The sequence below is a fragment of the Lygodium microphyllum genome, chromosome 23 (assembly GCF_053477565.2).
Source record: "Lygodium microphyllum isolate KBCC chromosome 23, Lygodium_microphyllum_v1.1.10, whole genome shotgun sequence".
Classification (NCBI taxonomy): Eukaryota; Viridiplantae; Streptophyta; class Polypodiopsida; order Schizaeales; family Lygodiaceae; genus Lygodium; species Lygodium microphyllum.
Window position 1 is genome coordinate 73,122,956 of NC_141157.1, and position 19,267 is coordinate 73,142,222.

At 40.4% G+C, this 19,267-nt stretch overlaps 1 protein-coding gene across 2 annotated transcripts; it reads left to right on the plus strand.

The window, feature by feature from the left end:
- The first annotated feature begins 3,390 nt into the window (after positions 1 to 3,390).
- On the plus strand, positions 3,391 to 9,531 carry LOC148016331 (DEAD-box ATP-dependent RNA helicase 7-like). 2 transcript variants are annotated; one of them, XM_087663683.1, is made up of 15 exons: positions 3,391 to 4,462; positions 4,566 to 4,700; positions 4,776 to 4,916; positions 5,000 to 5,111; positions 5,956 to 6,026; positions 6,117 to 6,271; positions 6,410 to 6,521; positions 6,600 to 6,701; positions 6,788 to 6,848; positions 7,871 to 8,042; positions 8,137 to 8,233; positions 8,487 to 8,581; positions 8,665 to 8,798; positions 8,987 to 9,101; positions 9,184 to 9,531. In XM_087663683.1, exons 1-15 carry the CDS (start codon positions 3,962 to 3,964, stop codon positions 9,296 to 9,298), a joined length of 2,118 nt encoding a protein of 705 aa, XP_087519809.1. In that variant the 5' UTR covers positions 3,391 to 3,961; the 3' UTR covers positions 9,299 to 9,531. The 2 variants fall into 2 exon arrangements, with proteins under 2 accessions (XP_087519809.1, XP_087519810.1); XM_087663684.1 differs by having other exon boundaries at positions 8,990 to 9,101.
- Positions 9,532 to 19,267: the final 9,736 nt, after the last annotated feature.

A 19,267-nucleotide genomic window follows, 5' to 3' on the forward strand; every position in this document is an offset into this window, starting at 1 on the left:
TACATTCCGCCTCATGAGAGAGGGGAATCGAGTAGTGCACCACAGCCTAGACGCTCACAGAGGGTCAGATATCATGTTGACAGGTTGACATATAGTGGCTACTCTGCAAAGCATTATGCTTATATGACAAAAGTGATAGAGATCAAAGAACCAGGTACATATGCTGAAGCAGTAAAAGATGAGAACTGGTGTGCAGCTATGGATAAAGAAGTGAATGCCTTGGCTGAAAATAAGACATGGGATCTTGTGCCACTACCTGAAGGGAAAAAGACCGTTGGCTGCAAATGGGTTTACAAAATCAAATGCAAATCAAATGGCAATGTGGAAAGGTACAAGCCAGGCTGGTTGCTAAGGGGTATGCCTAACAGTATGGACTTGATTATGAGGAAACATTCAGCCCTGTTGCCAAGATGGCAACCATATGCACTGTGATTGCTTTGGCTACTGCTAGAGGCTGGAAATTGCAGCAGATAGACGTTAAGAATGCATTTCTTAACGGTGACTTAGCAAAGGATGTCTATATGGTTTAGCCGGAAGGGTATGTTCACCCTGATTTTCAGCAAAAGGCATTGTACGGGTTGAAGTAGGCTCCGAGAGCTTGGCATGCTAGGATCAATAACTACTTGTAGAGATTGGGATTTGCTGTTGGTAGGGCTGATCATAGTCTATTTACGAAAAAGACAGACAAAGGCTTGGTAGTGCTGGTCATCTATGTTGATGACCTGATAATCACAGGTCATGATGATTTGGGGATAGAGCATGTTATGCAAATGCTGAAATCTGAATTTGACATGAAAGATCTAGGTGAATTGAAGTACTTTTTGGGTATTGAGGTGATCAAGGCTGAAAATGGTTTATGGCTGATGCAGAAACATTATGCCATGGAAATGCTGAAGAAGTATGGCATGGCTGAAAGCAAACCATTGGATACACCCCTTGATCAGAATGTCAAGTTGGACATTAGCACTGGAGCTGAGATTCAGGATGTGACTATGTACATGCAGATGGTTGGAAGTCTGATCTACTTGACCATCACTAGGCCAGACTTGAGTTATGCAGTTGGGCTCATAAGTCAGCTTATGTAGAAGCCCAGCAAGCCACATTTGGATGTTGTTAGGCGGATTATGAGATATGTTAAGTCCACTATAGACTATGAGTTATTTTATGTCAGAAATAAGCCCTTGAAACTCATTGGATACATGGATGCAGATTGGGCAGGATGCTCATATGATCGCAAATCTACGAGTGGTTATGCTTTTGGCTTTGGAAGTGGCATGATGAGCTGGAGCAGCAAGAAGCAACCAACGGTTGCATTGTCTAGTACTGAGGCAAAGTACAGGGGTTCTGCATTGGCAGCATGCGAGATTTCATGGCTGCTCAAGCTTATGGCTGATTTGGATATTCAGGTGGATGCTCCAGTGACCTTATTATGCAACAATCTCAGTAGTGTACTCTTGGCCATGAATCCAATATATCATGCCAGAACCAAACACATAAAGGTACACTACCACTTCATCAGAGAGATGGTTCTTGCAGGACGAGTTGATCTCATGCATGTAAAGACTGATGAGCAGGTTGCGGATATCTTTACCAAGTCCTTGGGTAAAGATAAGTTCAGTGTTTTTAGACAGCTGCTTGGTGTGCAGATACTGGCTTGAGCTTGAGGGGGAGTGTTAAGACTTCAAGCTCGATCTACTATCTTTGGTATGACCATACCCGACACTTAAGTTGTCTAGCCGTACCACACTATGCGGATAGTCGGTGCTTAGGACTTAACTACTTTGGTGTGAATGGTCCTTTGTGACCTTAGGTTGTACATTTACTAAGTAGTGTGTGAAATGATTATGAATTAGGGAGAGCACTCTGCTCTTGTTGTTGTCTCTGAATCTTAACTATATATATATATATATATATATATATATATATAGAGAGAGAGAGAGAGAGAGAGAGAGAGAGAGAGAGAGAGAGAGAGAGAGAGAGAGAGAGAGAGAGAGAGAGAGAGAGAGAGAGAGAGAGAGAGAGAGAGAGTACGTGGAAACTCCAACACTCACAATGTGGGAACTCCAAAGGCACATCTCTTAGAGTACTATTATGGGAGGCTATTGAACATATGCCAACAAACCTATAGCCTACATGTTGATGGGCCTTGACATCAAATGCATGACTCGGTTGTCTATGAAAAATGTGTATTGCAACATGGAGGGTTGCAATGTTATGATTCTTTGCCCCAAGCCCACAACATAGGCACCCTAAGTGAATTTTGTATCAATATGCCTCCTTTTGTTATATCATGGAGTCCATGTTTCCTGCTATATATGTGCTATTTCTATGCCCTCCACACCTCATTAATTACAACCACGTCAAAACCATGAGTAAGATGATAAATAAGTCACCTTCCACTACTAGAAGCATTTGTGAAATAGTATTAGCCTCATTTGCAGAGCTTGCTTCCAACTTGAAACTAGCATCCTCTAATGAATACCCAAATCTACCATGGAAGCTACTTTTGAGAATGAAATTTGAGACATTTCAATAGTAAGCATCTTACATCTCTCTTTTGTAACCCTCCCTAATTATTGCAAATTTGAATGTAATATCTAGATCAATGCCAATTAAACCTTGAAACTAGCAATAGTAGTAGCCATGCCTCTCAACTCCTATAAACAGGACATTTGCTAAGCCAAATAAGTTTCTCTTGACTCTCAGTTGTTGCCATAATCCTAGTACATCATCTTTTGCCATTGCTAACAAATTTTTTAGTCTTTACTCCACATTCACTCCATAGAAACCACCCAAGAAGCCTTCCATTGAGTGTTAACAATAACTCGTACTACATTAGGTCTGCAAAACTTCATTTTACTGTTCATTTTGCAACAGATTCAAACAATAAAACCAAGGTGCTTGGGTGGTGGCCATTTCAATCATGCAGATCATCATATAGAGACAACTTGTGGAACATTTTTTTCTCTCTCTCCTGCCTATGCACTTAAGCAAAATGTGTGCAAAACTTCTCAGCTTGCACAATGAGTTCACTCCCCTTAAGTGTGTCCTATTGGAAGGCCCTTTTTTATCATCCAAAGGTTTTTCAAATTGATTGAAGATATGTTCGAAAACCTTTGAATAATAATAAGAGAAACATAGTTGCAAGCAACCTTGCACCTCAATTGGACCCGGAATTTCAAAGCTCACCCAAATAAGAAAAAAACACCAGTGACCACATATACTGGTGTCAACTAAAAGCACAAAGTGTTAGCTCTTATTCTATGTTAAAGAAAATAAAAGCACAAATTGCTAGGTGTTATTCTACCTTAAAGAAGATTTTTCCGAGTGTTAGGGGTTAACGGGGGAGTTTAGGGTTTCGATAAATATCATTGGGGGCGCCACGACTTCCTTCTTTTCGGGTCGGCTGCTGAGAGCTGCCCTCTTTGCCATCTGTGTGCTGTGAGCGTATGCGATGATCAGCTTCATCTAACGTCTTTTAGGGTTTCCTCTTTCAGCAACGCCTGTGCAGAGCTGCCATTTGGATGCAGCAACCGATTTGGATTGTGCCAGCATTTAACTGTTCGATCATCCGCAAGCTTATCTCGTCGTTGCATGTAGTACTGCATCAGCGTTTTTTAACTGATAGGGTCTGTTGAATCCGGCAAGTTCCGGAAAGCTTTGTCCTTTCGTTACACGTAGTACGCGAATAATCAGCGTTCGGTTTTAGGGTTTTCAGTGTCAGCAAGTTCACAAAATCGAAGGAAAGTACTCCGGCTCGTCCTCCAACAGCAAATCGAAGGAAAGCTCACAGGAGCGTTTCGGGGACTTTTATTGTTTGTTATATCGGCAAGGCAACATAGTTGACGGAAATCACACAGAGGCGTTTTGCCGACGGAAGTAAACGTCACGCATTGTCATCGCAGAGGTTGTGGTATCGTGACACTGCTTCTTCACGATCCCTTTGAGTCCACATCGACCAATGCCAGGGCCAGACACGAAGAAAACAATGGCATTAGAGGAGACAGTTGATTATTCCCCGATCGACTCAGGCAAGAAGAAAAAGAAGAGTAAAAACAGGGACGTGGATGGCATTGTTCAGGATTCCTCAGAGCACCAAGTTGTAGCTGACGACTGTAAAAAGGTGAAGAAAAAAAAGAAAAAAGGGGACGACAGTGGTTCACCGCAGCCCTTACCACTTTCTGATGAGCCAAGGAAGAAGAAGAAGAAGAGAGAATCCTCTGAATCACCGGAAGTGGAACGGAAACATAAGCTTGCAAAGTCCGAACCAAGTGACAGTGCTGACAGTGAACAGGGAAGCGAGGTCGTTAATCCTTATGCAGTAAGCAATTTCAAAATATCAGATGCTCTAAGGCAGAAGCTAAAATCAAAAGGCATAGAGGCTCTGTTCCCTATTCAAGCTCTCACCTTCAATGCCATCTATGAAGGGAATGATCTTGTTGGTCGAGCTCGCACTGGGCAGGTGAGAGCAGGAGGCTTATAATGTGGTGCTTTTGAACAGCCCCAGCTTTACTGGTTTCGGTCATTTGCTACAATGCAATAATGTCTGTCTGGTCTGCTTTCAGGGTAAAACTCTGGCTTTTGTGCTTCCCATTTTGGAGTCTCTGAAGCTATCAGATGCATTCAAGGGGAGAAGTCGTGCCTATGGAAGAGCGCCTAGTGTCCTCGTGCTTGCACCTACACGCGAGCTTGCAAAGCAGGTGATATGATTACATGCTGTTTCTTAAGCAATAATGAATTGACACAGCATCAGCTGAAGCCCTGCCATTCACCAGGTTCATGCAGATTTTGAGTTTTATGGGGAGGCTCTTGGTCTCAGTACTGTTTGTATATATGGGGGAGCACCATATGGTCCCCAGCAGGGTGCATTGCGAAAAGGAGTAGATGTGGTGGTAGGAACTCCTGGTCGCGTGAAGGTATGTATTACACTGCAGGTGCTCTATTGTTATTTTTGCTGTGATATCTATGAGTATGATTCCGTCTTACTGACTATTATCAGGATCACTTGGAACGAGGGAGCTTGAATCTGAAAACATTGAAATTTAGGGTACTTGATGAAGCTGATGAGATGCTGAACATGGGTTTTGTTGATGATGTTGAGACTATACTCGGTGAGATTTAGATGCTTCATGATCTTTCTTTCTTGCAGGGAACTTTATAATATAATGGTATTTGGTGTTGCAAACAAATTGTGATGGGATTCAAAACATTTCTGAGCTCCAGTATTGCAGAATTTTAGATTGTACATGGTGATCAAATCTGTTAATTCCTTTTGCAGATCTCTGGTCTTTCAGTTTGCTCTAAGGATCACTTTTAGGCTTTTCATACTTGTGTGCTACACACGTAGTAGATTGCACTAGTGAAAGTCAGAAGCTGCTGGTTCATTGTGTCATCTCTTGAAACTCTTCCTGCTCCCCTTTGCTTTTTTAGTTGCTAAGCCAAGTAAATGTTTGATGATTAAGCATTAGTCAGCACAGACAAACATCTAGAAATGATCTATGACTTAAAAATATTGGCATGGAACTTGCAACCGCTTGAGCCAGCAGATTGTAGGTCCTCTTTGATCAAGAAAAGAAACTTGGATTATGGTAGAACAAGCATGTATGTAGATAAATGGCTGTAGTTCCTAAGATCTGCCTTACTCAACAAGTAATTGTAGGGTGTCTTGAATTGGCAAGGTTCCAAAGAGGCCTTCTACAAGGCCTTTGTTAGTTTGATCTCTTAAGTCGGGCCTTGAATCTGCAAGGTTCAAAACAGGCCTTTCTATGAGGCCTTTGTTAGTTCGCTCTCCTAAACTAGGTGACTTTTTCACTTTCCTGAGAAGTATGTGGGCTGTTTGGTCCTTCATTTCATATTGACAGAAATCTTTCTTTGCTTTAGCATGTGCATAGTTTTGGCTGCTGTTATGTGATTGATTATTGCTGGTTCTTATCCTATTTTTACCTTGACTGATAGGCCATGTTGAGGATGCAACAACGGTTCAGACTCTTTTGTTTAGTGCAACTATGCCTGATTGGGTACAAAAGGTGTGTTCCATTTTCTTACTTGGTAATGTAGGGTTGTGTCCAAGTCATGCAGCCTGTTTGTGACTTATCTGTATGATGGCATATTTGCAGATAGCATCTAGATTCTTAAAAGCCACAAAAGAAACTGTTGATCTGGTGGGAGATGAGAAAATGAAGGCGAGTTCAAGTGTCAGACATCTCCTCCTCCCGTGTGCAAGATCAGCACGAGCACAGCTTATCCCAGATGTGATCAGCTGTTACAGCAGGTCTGCATAATAATGATTTTGTTGCTAACAAGCTTGTAATGCATTACCACCTATCTTGTGTTCTGAGTATTATCGCCTTTCTTGTATTTGGAGATTAGACATGGATTATGCTGACGTTCATTTGAAAAACTGTTTCAGTGGTGGCCGTACCATAATTTTTACAGAGACGAAGAACAATGCATCTGAGCTTGCAAGTGTATTACCTGCTGCCCGAGTGCTACATGGGGATATAGCCCAGGGTCAGCGGGAGGTAAGACTTAGGGTTTTACATCTTTGATTTCAATTTCTTATCAGTAGCATGTGTGGCACTGATCTTCTCCTGTTTCAGGTGACTCTTGCTGGGTTTCGTACAGGCAAATTTTCAGTACTGGTAGCCACTGATGTAGCCGCTCGGGGTCTAGATATTAATGATGTTCAGCTGATTATCCAGGTAAAATTTCACTCATTCAGCATAGACTGATTGTCTCCTGCGTCTTTTTATTGTGAAGTATTTCTGAGTGCTTTGCATGCATGCAGTGTGAGCCCCCCAGGGATGTTGAGGCATATATTCACCGCTCTGGACGAACAGGAAGAGCAGGTAATCCCACTTGTTGCTGCAAATACCTTTGGATACAGCAAATAAACTTTTCGGTCCCTCTAAGAACTAACATGACAGAACTAACTCTTTATGTATCTGTTAAATGTTAATTTTGAAATATAATGGTAACACAGTAGGATGAGCTTCCCAACCTGTTTCTTCGTTTTAAGTGGCATATCTGCATCTAGACTTACAGATGTTCCTGGAAGATGTAGCAGTAGAAAAAACAGAAATTTGCAGAAATTAGAGGATAGATCGAGACTCAAAATCTGGAGATGTGCAAGGATGAAGTCAATAGCATTTCAGAGTGTAGCATCCATCCTTGTAATATGTATATGCAAAACTCTAGCCCTTGTCAAGGGATGTTGACAATGTCTTTAAGCCAGTATTTAGATTTAGAAGTATGATCTATTACTGCAGGGATACGGGCAATATCTTAAAGCCAATATTTAGAAGTATGATCTGAACTGCCACAGTTTGATTATTCTGACCTTGAAAGTGTGCACATCTGTCAGCACTGTGCCTGTCAGGATTTGGCTGTGTACATGGCTTTTATGATGGCCATGTATTTGTTACCTTGATAGACCTAAGTCCCTGACCAACCTGAATTTGATTCAAGTTTCACTCCACCATGTGCTTTTGACTGTCAAATCTTGCCCATATCAGTCTATGGTATAGGTCAAACAAGTTGGAATTGGTTTTGCTATGTTGGGAACATAGTCTTAACAAGAATGCACATAGAGTTATCTCGAAAGTCTGTGCTGAGGTAAAACAAGTAATATAGCTCGACAATTTATAGTTCACAACGCATGGTAAGTGTTATACCTGCTCCCCTGTTCAGTGGCAGTTAAGTGAGTAGCACTAGTAGATAGGCTGGCAACAGCTGAGGTGTCATGTCTTTTTGGTTGATTTTGTGGAGGTGTACCAACCTGTCAGTTTCAGTAATTTTGTGTGCTTAATAGTATTCTCAAAACTGATAATCTGCCTTTTATCCATTGTTTGTTTTATACTGCTTGACACAGGAAAGACTGGCATTTCTGTGCTGTTCAATGACCGTTCAAAAGACTATATGATACCTAACATTGAACGGAAGGCTGGCTTCCAATTTGAGAGGATTTCTGCTCCTCATCCTGCAGATATTGCACGATCATGTTGTGCATCTGCTCAGGAGAAAGTTCTTGAAGTCTCAGACAGGTACCAAAAATTTTGTTGGAATCACCAAGGGCATGCAAATGTGATGGTTTAAAGGCAGGGCATCACTGCTCATACTGGGTCTTGTTGATTGCAGTGTACTATCTATCTTTAGACCGGCTGCAGAGCAGCTGCTGGAGAGCGGGTATCATTCTGCTGCAGATCTTTTAGCAAAAGCTTTAGCAAGGATTGCAGTAAGTAGTGTTTCTTTTTCTTTCTGTTGCTTGTAGGGCAATAGCTGCTGTTTGGTTTGTATTTGGGCATCTGGAAGGTCTTTAGCTCTGTAGGGTCCATCACATCTTGATGATTGGCTGCTTGTTAAGGTATAACTCTGGTGTGTAACATGGAGATAACATGCAAGACAATAAGATATTGTTTGGCCAATTGTTCTGTTAAATGTGCCAGTTCAGTTGCCATGGATCCTGATGTGCTCTCATATTTTGGCAGGGGCATACTGATGTGAAAAAAAGGTCATTGCTAAGTAGTCAGGACAACCACGTCACAGTGATGCTTCAAACTGGCAGACCATTTTACACCCCGACGTACGTCTTATTAGCAAGTACTGTGTGCCCATATAGAGTTTGAATTGTTTGGCCCTTACATGGTGTGGTTGATAAATTTGCAGCTATGCATTCAGCTGCTTGAAAAGAGTTCTACCAGAGGAGACTGTAGAGAAGGTTAAGGGCATGTCTATTACAGTTGATGGACTGGGTGCAGTATTTGATGTTCCTGTCGAGCTTTTGGAAGATTTTACTTCAGGTATTTGGTCTCCTTTGACATCAAGGGAGTCCACCTTTCAGATTTTCTTGTTCGAGTCAATGAAATGTGGGCACTAGCCTTTAGAGTCCACCTTTCAGATTTTCTTGTTCGAGTCAATGAAATGTGGGCAGTAGCCTTTAGATTTTATTGTTTGAGTCAATGAAATGTGTGCGTTTTTGGAACTAAAGCAGCTCAAGGAGGTGAGCAAAGAAATTTTGGGACCCAGGAGAGCTTTAGTATAACAGTACCAGACAGTCTTCCTGAACTGCAAACTCGTTCAGAGCGCAACAATTTCGGAAGAGGGTAATTTTGAATGTTATTGCAAAAGATTAGTTTTCATATCATGAATGTCCAAAACATAATTATGCTGTTCTGTCATGTGTAGGAGCGGATTTGGTGGAGGTCGTGGTAGATCTGGCCATGGGGGTGGTTCTACCAGATTTGGCAGATCTACTTCTAACAGAGGTGGATTTCGCGGTGGTAACAGAAACAGGTATTAGGAGAAACAGATATTAAGAGCCCTGGAAGGGGCTCAACAATTTTGGAGACCCATTTTTTCCCATTTTGGCGGCTAAGCCAAATACTGTCATATTAGCTTGTAAGTTTAACAGAGTGTCATCTGTGTATGCAAGAAGCAGATGCCATCCATTTGAATCTGATCATCTGCATATGTAAGAAGCAGATATCATACAATTCATGTTTAAAAAACCTACTGTCTGTATATTCTTGCTCACCAGGTTGCAGATTATCTAATCATTGCCCAACTTAAATGGTTCAAATATGCCGAGTAATCTTCTGCCTTATGTTGCCTCAAGCTAAAAAATGGTCAATAGTGTCAGTTAAACTTTCCACAGCCGTGCAGGCTGTGGAGGTGATGGGGGTCAGATGAAGAGCTGATTAGAGGAATGAGCGGGAAGGGCAGCAGAGGCAAGGGGAGGTGGGCATACAGGGGACTGTGGGGCACAAAGGGTCTGCAGAAGTTAGGAGTGATGGTTGGGGTAGGATGGAGGAAGAGCTGATAGAGAAATGGGCAGGGAGGGCAGCAGAGGCAAGGGGAGGCCATGCAACAAGGGGGATGATAGGTTGGGGGGTCAAGGGCCAATGGCTGAGGAGGCATGTAAGCAGATGGACAGTAAGAGGGTTACTCATGAGACTCCTATCTGTATCTTGGTCAACAAGAGAGAGACCTAATTTTATCTTCATACAAACCTTGGGATTGAAGGAGCATAGTAGAAACTATGGGAAGTGAATTTTTGACTCTTATAATCTTCTATGTATGGTGGTTGTCAATAGTTGACTGTTTGCTAGATTGGTCAGGAGCTATAAGAGAGAATGGTCAGAGCTGAAAGAGAGAATGGTCAGGAGCTAAATGCCTTGTGCTTGAAGTCACGTTAGGAAGAACTGGAGTATATATGTTCTTTGGAATCTTATGTGGTCCTACGTTTAGTAGTTTGGAAAACGTGGTTTTATTGGATTTTGTGGCATAAAGGGAAGAAAGGTCTTGAGCTGGATTGTGTAGCTTAAAGAGGAAGGGAGAGAACTTAGGTAGGGTAGTGATAATTGTCGAACTGGTTGCAAGATTCTAGGGCCAACTAGGAAATGTCGAGTGGATATCTAGTTTTGAATCTTAAATGCTTCCATTTTTGGTGGTTTGCATAAGTTGGTGGTTTTGTTCAATTAGTTAGGTGAGTTGTAGCCTCTAAGAAAAACAATTTGATGTATGATGGGTAATTATTGTTGAGATGAATAGGATTTGATTACAAAGGCTGTAGGCTTAATGGAAAGAGTCGCAGCTTAGGGGTGGAGGGTGGAGGAAACACATGTTTAGGTTGTATAGGGTTTTGGTTGAAAGTTTTTTGGTTGAGGTTAAGGGGAATATGGTTAAAATGTTCTAGGGTATATTGAGTTTGGTGTAGGGGTTGGAGAGATGGGAGATGGATGTAGGGTGTAGGGGTTTCATTGATAGATTTGGTGGATTGGTTGGGAAGTTGTGAAAGGTTCATGGCATTGGAAGTTGCGGGTTAGGGGTCAGTTGGAGGGGAGATAGGTTTAGGGTTAGGGATTTTTGAATTCAGTTCTGTTCATTTGTTTGGGAAGTTGTAGCCTTAAAAGGATGTCCTAGTGGAGGACTTGCAAGGGTTGCAAATTTTAGGGCAGGGATTGTGGTGGTGAGATTTAGAGAACATAATTGGGTGTTTATGGTTTGGGGATGGGGATATGAGTTAGGGGTAGGGACATGTTAGGGTTAGGGATTTTTGAATTCAGTTTTGTTCATTTGTTTGGGAAGTTGTAGCCTTAAAAGGATGTCCTAGTGGAGGACTTGCAAGGGTTGCAAATTTTAGTGTAGGGATTGTGGTGGTGAGATTTAGAGAACACAATTGGGTGTTTATGGTTTGGGGATGGGGATATGAGTTAGGGGTAGGGACAAGTTTAGGGCTTTAGGGGTTTTGTCGAAAAGTTTTACGATTGAGGTGTAAGAGGTATATGGTTGAAAGGTTCTAGGATGTATTGAGTTTGGTGTTATGTATTGGTGGTAAAGTGAAGGTTTAGGGGTTGGAGAAAAGGGAGATGGGTATAGGATCAAGGGATTTTGTTAGATTTGTTGGATTGGTTGGGTAGTTAAGAGGTTGCAAGATTCTAGGGAGTTGGGGGGGTGAAGTGTCAGGGGTTGGTGGGAAGGAATAGGTTCAGGTCAAGGGATTTTGGAGAGAGTCTTGGGTTGGAGAAAAGGGAGGTGGGTATAGGATCAAGGGATCTTGTTAGGTTTGTTGGATTGGTTGGGTAGTTAAGAGGTTGCAAGGTTCTAGGGAGTTGGGGGTGAAGTGTTAGGGGTTGGTGGGAAGGAATAGGTTCATGTCAAGGGATTTTGGAGAGAGTCTTGTGGGATTGGCTAGGAAGTGCCTCAATAGGAAGTTGAAGTCGGAGAACTTACAAGGGTTGCAGGTTAGGGTAGGGATGGTGGTAGTGAGATTTAGAGAATGCAATCAGGAGGTCGTGGGTAGGAGATGGGAGATGGGAGTTGGGAGTGGGGGTTAAGGGGTAATGGTTGGAGGGTAGGGATGCAAGACAAGTTGAGGGAGTATGATTAGGGGGGTAAGGGGTTGTAGTTGGGAGTTGAGGGTAAATGTTTAGGGAGTGAAAGGACGGAGATAGGCTTGGGGGCTTGGGAAATAAAGGGGAGTAAGCACAAATCAATTCGCGATTAATAAAACTAGAGGTTGGACATAGTAGTCTGGAACTTGGAGGTTTTTGTGGCCAAGGAACTTGGGGATTCTAATGGCTTAGGATTTTCGATGTTGGGTGAAATGGAAGTAGGTTGGGAGTTTAGCTAGTTGTAAACTTTGCCATGGGTGTGGGTGCCTTGGGAAATAAAGGGAGTGAGCACAAATCAATTAGTGACTAATAAAACTAGAGGTTGGACATAGTCTAGAACTTGGGGATTTTAGTGGCCAAGGAACTTGGGGATTCTAATGCCTTAGGATTCCGGTGTTGGGTGAAATGGAAGTAGGTTGGGAGTTTAGCTAGTTGTCTTTGCCATGTGTGTGGGTTCTAAGAGTTGAGAGTTGTGGGATAGTTTTAAGAATCTTGAAAATCTTACATTCTTCTTTTCCACCTTGCTTGCGGGCAATATTGATATTTGGTTTGTTGATTATGTAAGTGAGCCCTTAGATTTTATTGATTAAAAAGGCAATGTTAACTTATGGTGTTCAATCCTATGTACAATGTGTTGTGGACCTAGCCTTATGGCATTCGATCCTATGTACAATATGTTATGGACCTATAATAGAAAATTGAATTGTGCCTTATGGGTTCATTTTGTACACATGCCTTCCTAAGTTATCAACATGAATACACCACATTCGGATTAATGGGGATGATGAAAACCTTGTAAGAATTTTGAAAGGAGTATGCTTGTGAGGAATCTATAAATCAATCGAGGATGTAAATATTGTTAATTTGATGATAGGAGCATACATCCTCTAAGTTTTTTAGAATCATATTGTAGGGTTGTGATTGGATGAGCAATTTTCCTTGAAATCTTAATCCAACTTATGGTTGTTGGATGGATTTTAAAGTACATATACTTTTGAAACAAGTTTTCCATCGATTATTTAAGCTTTTTTTCCTTAAAGAATAAATTTTAGAGTGCAACACAACTCCCCACATCTTCTTCAACCATTACTAGCCTATCATATCCTTGGGCCTCAAATAGGGGCCATGTGGGGACTTGTGATCCTCAGAGGGGTAAGGAAGGACCTTTGGTCACAATGTCTATTTCCTTGTAGTGGATTAAGGACCTATGGTCCTTAGAATAGGTTCTTAGAGTGCCCTAGAATGGATGTAGTGTTGTAATGATGATGGTCTAGTGGTTGGGACTTGGGATTGAAAAGAAAAAGCAAGACAATGATAGGAAAGTTATTCATGGAAAGTGTAGTAGGAAGTTTATCTTTTGCACTTTCTTGAGATCATGGAACTTGAAATTCTTCATTGTGGGGGGTGGGTGTTCATATATTTTTCATGTACTTCCTTTCTTATTGGTTCATGGATACATTATGTATGGCAAATGTGAGAGCTTGCAAGAGTGTTTCTCTCCTATCATTCTTACCCACTTTATTAGGGGAAAAGTTGGAATGGTCAACTTACATTTTTTTCTCCATGATGCACTTGCAAGTTGTGTCGTTGCCTATACGAACATGCACAAGTTCTCAACATACTCTTACATTGTCAACATGAGCTTTTGCTTGGTCCTACATTGGTCAACATTAGCTTTTGCTTGGGGGGCATTGCCTGCCTAGTTAAGTGCAGTTTGTCCTCAAGTGCATCTAGCTAGGTATGTGGTCCCCTCCCTCACAAAAACTCATGATGTGGTGGATATCGAGTAGGAATTTGTTTAAAATTTCTTGTGATGGAAATAATATAAATAATGTTTTAGGATTTGATTATCTTTCACCTTGTGTTTCTAGTTTGATCCTAAGATGACTTTCAATCCTTTACTTTTTGGGGCATGCTACAAACCATGTTGGCCTATATTCATGTTTCAAATGTAAGAATTGGAATCTGTCTAAACCATGTAACCCAAGTGTACTAATGTTAGACCATCATGTACTTACTCCTTACAATGTATGAAACCATCTTGATTTGTTAGCACATATTAAGAGCCTAATTCCAATGCACTTGAGAAGGTCATGTAATGAGAGAGTGCTTCATGTCTTTATAAACAATCCATACAAAGGTGTGTGACATATTGAAATCGAAAAACTGACAATTTAACACCTGTGAAAGTTTGTCTCTATTGTGATAAATGCCAAGATCATGGATAGATTCTAGGCCCCTCTTAATGACCAACCGAGATCTACTAGCCAAGAGAAGGGCTACAAAAAAGAAAGAGAAGCATGGAATGTAAGCTCTAGTGATATAGAACCTCATTCTTTGGTGTTAGCTTACTCACATAATAAAGAAGCATTCAACTAGTAAATGAGCTTGCAAGTGAGAGGACTCTATCTCATTAACTAATTATACAACATGTCATATTACAAAAGACAATAGTTTGAATGCTACCAAAATTATCCATTGAAAATAATGGTATGTCCTTTGTCCCATCTTTCACCTTGTTGCACATTGTCATAAAATGATATCCCCCTCTTAGGACCATTGCTAATCCCATGGCACTCATGTGAAAGGTAGTATGTTATAGCTTACACCAAAGATGAGGAATGCTCAGATAGTTGATGAAGAGAATTGGCATAGGAGGGATGGTTGCTTGGTGTTAATTGGTTACATAATGGAAGAAAAAGATAGGAATGATGTAGGGCCAATAATGTTGAGGGGGGTCTCTAGGGGATTCTTCGCAAGCATGTAAGACAACTCCTGTCATTCCTAAGGGGTACATTTACCTCGCTTGTGCAATGACTAGTGCGTGTGCAAGTGCAATTGGGAGATGGGTTGAATTCTAGGTGAAACCCTAATGTTGTTCTACACTTGAGAATCTAGTTGATGTAGAGTTTTATTGTGTAATGTAGATTTCAAGGTAACAGATCGTTCTAGCAAGCTCGGGATGTCTTGCCCTTAAGTGCCTTGAGATTGTGTTGTGACGTGAGGGCTAGGGGGTTAGAAATGAAGCTTACTGATCAATGCAATTAGATGCTTCTAACTTGAGAACCCCTAGGTGCAGTGAAAGTGTGGTGTGTATCTTTTTTATATTTGTTTTTTCGAATATACGAATGAATAATTGGAGAGTTCATGACTCAAGAAGAGGATAGAGTGTCATGTGGAAGCATCACTTTTGTTGAGAAGATATTTGTTCACAGACTCTTGAAGCTGCAACAAAAACTTAGAGAAGAATGTGTGGGAGCATTTGGTGAATTTTCTATCCACCATATCATCTAGCAATTCTATATAAGAAGTAGGCAATAGTAGGGCTTGGATAGAACAATAGTAAGAGCCTTGTCTACATAGAATGTGATTAGATGTGGTAGAAGCTTGATCAAGAGCCCAAGATAGTTATAAGTTGTGATAAAAAAAGGGTTTGGGTAGTTGTTAAAATCTCGTATGAAGTGTTTGAAGGAAGGCACTAAATCTATGGGTTGGAAAAAAATAAGTAAGTTCATGTGAGTGATCCTTACATTTGGAATCCTTGGAAAGTTATACCTTGCATGCTCACTTTCATTGTAATTACTACTGTGCCTCTGTGGGTAGGGGTAATATAGTGGATTGATTCGCTCGTCTTGATGTGAGTAGTAGAAGACCTTCCCTTCTCTTTTATTGGATTTGCGGATGAAGTTACCCCTCTCTAAAACTGGAACATCTGGAGCACCAAGATATAATATTATCACTACAACCTGAATCTCAATATAGCAAGTATTCAACATAACACTCATAGATGAGGAAACCATGGTTGCGTGTGGAGCATCAATATGAGATGTAGGAGGAGCCATGATAAGGGAGACACAAAGAAGTTGAGTAGATGGAAGAGATCTTAAGGGAGAGAAGCGTGCCAAAAATTACAGACTCACAAGAGTTTCAAGGGTTCAAGTAGTAAAGAAAACACATAGATAATAGATCTACAATTCACAAAGTGTGGGGTAGAGAAACACGACAATCGGATATAGAAAAACACTCACAAAAGGTGAGTAGTGAATCACAGAGGTTGATCAGAAAATAAGACAATTGCGGTATAGAATAAGAGAAATCAGAAGAAATTAGAACAAATGCAACCAGTCAAAGATAAAACAAAGAGTTGGCAACAGCAACATGCTTGAAAATAGTGTCACCCAGTCTTCAAAGAGTTAGAAATCTAGAAACATAGATAGCTAAAGCAAAACACAGATAGAGTAAGCAGTAAATGCATCTATACAATAGGTTAAATAGGTCATCTCAATCCTAAAACAAGGTAGGAGCAGTAAATGTAGATGGCAAGTTGCAAAACACAGGTTGAGAAGGGCAGAGACATGTTGTTTTGGGTTAGTAGATGGTCACCTAGACTATGAACATGGTCATAGCATTCCAAAAAATCCAATCAATATAAGCAAACTCAAAATGTAGATTTGCATCTCTACCACATTGCTTAAGGGGTACGAGAGGATTCACAAAAAAAGAAATCAGTACTAGCACACCTTAGATATTCGATCACTGGACAAGAGCAAATCCCAACCTTAAATAGAATACCATGTGAGAAGTGGATACAACAATGTGTTGGGGGTAAAAGCACATGTGTCTTAGTCGTGTTGTATTCATTATACACATTGTACCCACACACTTGTATATTGCAAATGGCGAGTGCCCATCACAGTCACTTTATTATTTATTATTTATTCTTTCATTGATTATTGAATAAAGGAAGATTGATCACACATTATTGTGATGGTTGGAGTTTTCGCATACGATGCCTCTCTCTCTCTCTCTCTCTCTCTCTCTCTCTATCCATCATACCTCTTGCTTCCGCTTGAGTGCTTCCACTCGGCTCCACCTTTCAATTGGTGTTAGGAATTAGACTTGAGGAGTTTCAACGATCATTTGCTTTAGCCCATGAAGAAACTTCAACTCAAGGTTTCATGGGAACCATTGTTTCTTCCTCCCAAGGTATACATTGAATCTTCCCTTCTCCCGACTAGTTTGAGCTTGCTCCGAACTTTGTCAATGAGCTTGAATCTTCCCTTCTCCCAACTAGTTTGAATCTTTCCTTCTCCCGACTAGTTTGAGCTTACTCCCAACTTTGTCAATGAGCTTCCCATAGCTTAGTTGAGCTTTTTTGAGTGTTCGTTGAGTTGATAAGTAGCCATTCTATCCATTTTGACTACCTATAGAGCATGCTTGCAGAAGTCATGGACAACTATGGCAACTTGACAACACTTTCATATTTTGACTATAACTTTTGTATATGATATCAGATTCAAATGTTCTATAGCTAGAAGTACAAAACGTGATGAGAGCTATAGATCCTAGCACTTACAAAGTTGATTCTATGTAGTTTTTAGTTCTTTGTTTTATAGAGAATAGAATAGTTCTATTTTTGATAGCAAAAGCATTTGATTGGTTAATGCTCTACTGATGCTTATGGAAAATGTTTGCAATGCCAGGATGATGCGTTGATGCTTCAGAAAGGATTTTGGGTTGGTTAGAGCTTCATTAGCTCAACCATTGAAGTGTTTATTATTGTAATAATAGTTTGGATAGCAAGTATATAATAGTGAGCTTCATGCTTTGTATACCTATTGCACATACATGGTATTTTGGATATGCTACTTGGATTTGAGATATATTTGATATATTTTGGATTTGGTCAGTTGCTTTGAGCTTCTGTGCTTACTCACTTATGGATATTGAAGCTTCATTGGACACTTATACTATCAGATGTATTTGTAATGTGCTTGGGATTCTTAGATGCTTTGATGTATATGACTTGAGCTTTGCTTGCTCACTTTGCATTCTGAATTCGGTTCAGGTGGGAGCTGCTTGTACTTACTTTTGGCAAAGCTTGGTTTATTGTGATAGTGGGACTCTTGGTTCATGTATATACTCTCTTGTATGCTATTGGACATAGTTACCTCTGCTTGTGGGTTGATTTGATTTGGTACGCTTTGGATACCGGTACTTACCTCTATCAATAGTTTGTCACTAATGTATAAATGTATATTGGTTATATACTAAGTTCCATTGCTCTTTGCTTAGTCAGTTGTGCATTGGAGTAATCTTTGTAGTTGCTCTTGAGATCTCTTCTACATGCATGATGTATATGGTTATGGAATGTATGATTTATTGACACTTTGAGTTCGTGGCAGTCTTTGGTACTAGTGGTCTATACTCAATCATTGCTAGTTGCATTCTTTATACCCCAGTTGCTAACCGGATATCCTTGGTAGTAGGAGCTTGCTTTCTTCACTATTTGCCCATAGTCAGATTGACATATACCGCTATATTTGTTTGAGCATTGCTATAATTATAGTTTTCAAGCATTCTTTTGGAGAGTGAATAGGTTTTTTTGACACTCTTTTGATTGTAGTTTGTGGAAAACTATATCATCATTTATTCATGCCCTTTTGCCCATCCTTTTGGATCAATTGTGAATTTGTTTTGTTGAATTTACAACAACCCATACTCTTGTCATTTGTAGGCATTTATAGTCATTATTGCACACACATCAACATATAGTGCTATTTTCAATATTAAAAAGCTTGATGGCAATAACTTTCAATATTGGAAGACATAGATATGGCAATTCTTGGTGCAAAAGAGGTAGGTTAAGATAATTAAAGTTAGAGAGCCTAGAGCCTGAGCTTTATGATGTAGAGGAATGGGCAGAACTTGATGAGCTATATAAGTCCACTATCATTTTGTCATTGTCAAAGCACATGTATTTTAATGTCATTGACATTGAGGGTGGTGCTTATGCATTATGGAAAAAGATTTGTAAACTTTATGATAAGAAAATTCTTGCATCTTAGTTATATTGGTTGAAGAAGCTTGTGGACATTCGCACGAAGGAGGGTACGACTCTATCTACTCATTTAAATGAGTTTCATGTCATTTTTAGCCAGTTTGTATCACAAGGCATTCGGTTTGAAGATAATATTAAGTGTTTGTTCTTGCTTGTTAAATTTCTTGAGTCATGGGATACCTTTCGTAGTGCTATGTGTAATCATCCCCTTGAGAATGGTTTTAAATGTAATGATGTAGAGAGTGTGCTATTGATAGGAGAGGTAAACAAGAAGAACATTGATGCAACCCACACTTCCTATGCATTGATTGTTAGAGGTAAAAATGGTACTAATGGCAAAAATAACCATGGTAGAGACTCACAACCCAATAGAGGCAAGTCTCAGTTTCGTGGGCAATCTCACACTAAGTCATGCAGATGTAAGCCCTATTTGACATGTCATTATTGTGGAAATAGAGTCATATTAGGCCGCAATGCCATAAAATACAGAATGAGAAAGGCAAGGGGCAAGCACTAGTAGGTCTAGCGTGAAGAT

Excerpts from the sequence above, each read along its gene's own strand:
- LOC148016331 (XM_087663683.1), top strand. The coding sequence starts at position 3,962 with ATGCCAGGGCCAGACACGAAGAAAACAATGGCATTAGAGGAGACAGTT. Across the intron at positions 5,112-5,955 it reads TGATGTTGAGACTATACTCG|GCCATGTTGAGGATGCAACA; the intron begins GTGAGATTTAGA and ends CTTGACTGATAG. Across the intron at positions 6,027-6,116 it reads TGCCTGATTGGGTACAAAAG|ATAGCATCTAGATTCTTAAA; the intron begins GTGTGTTCCATT and ends GCATATTTGCAG.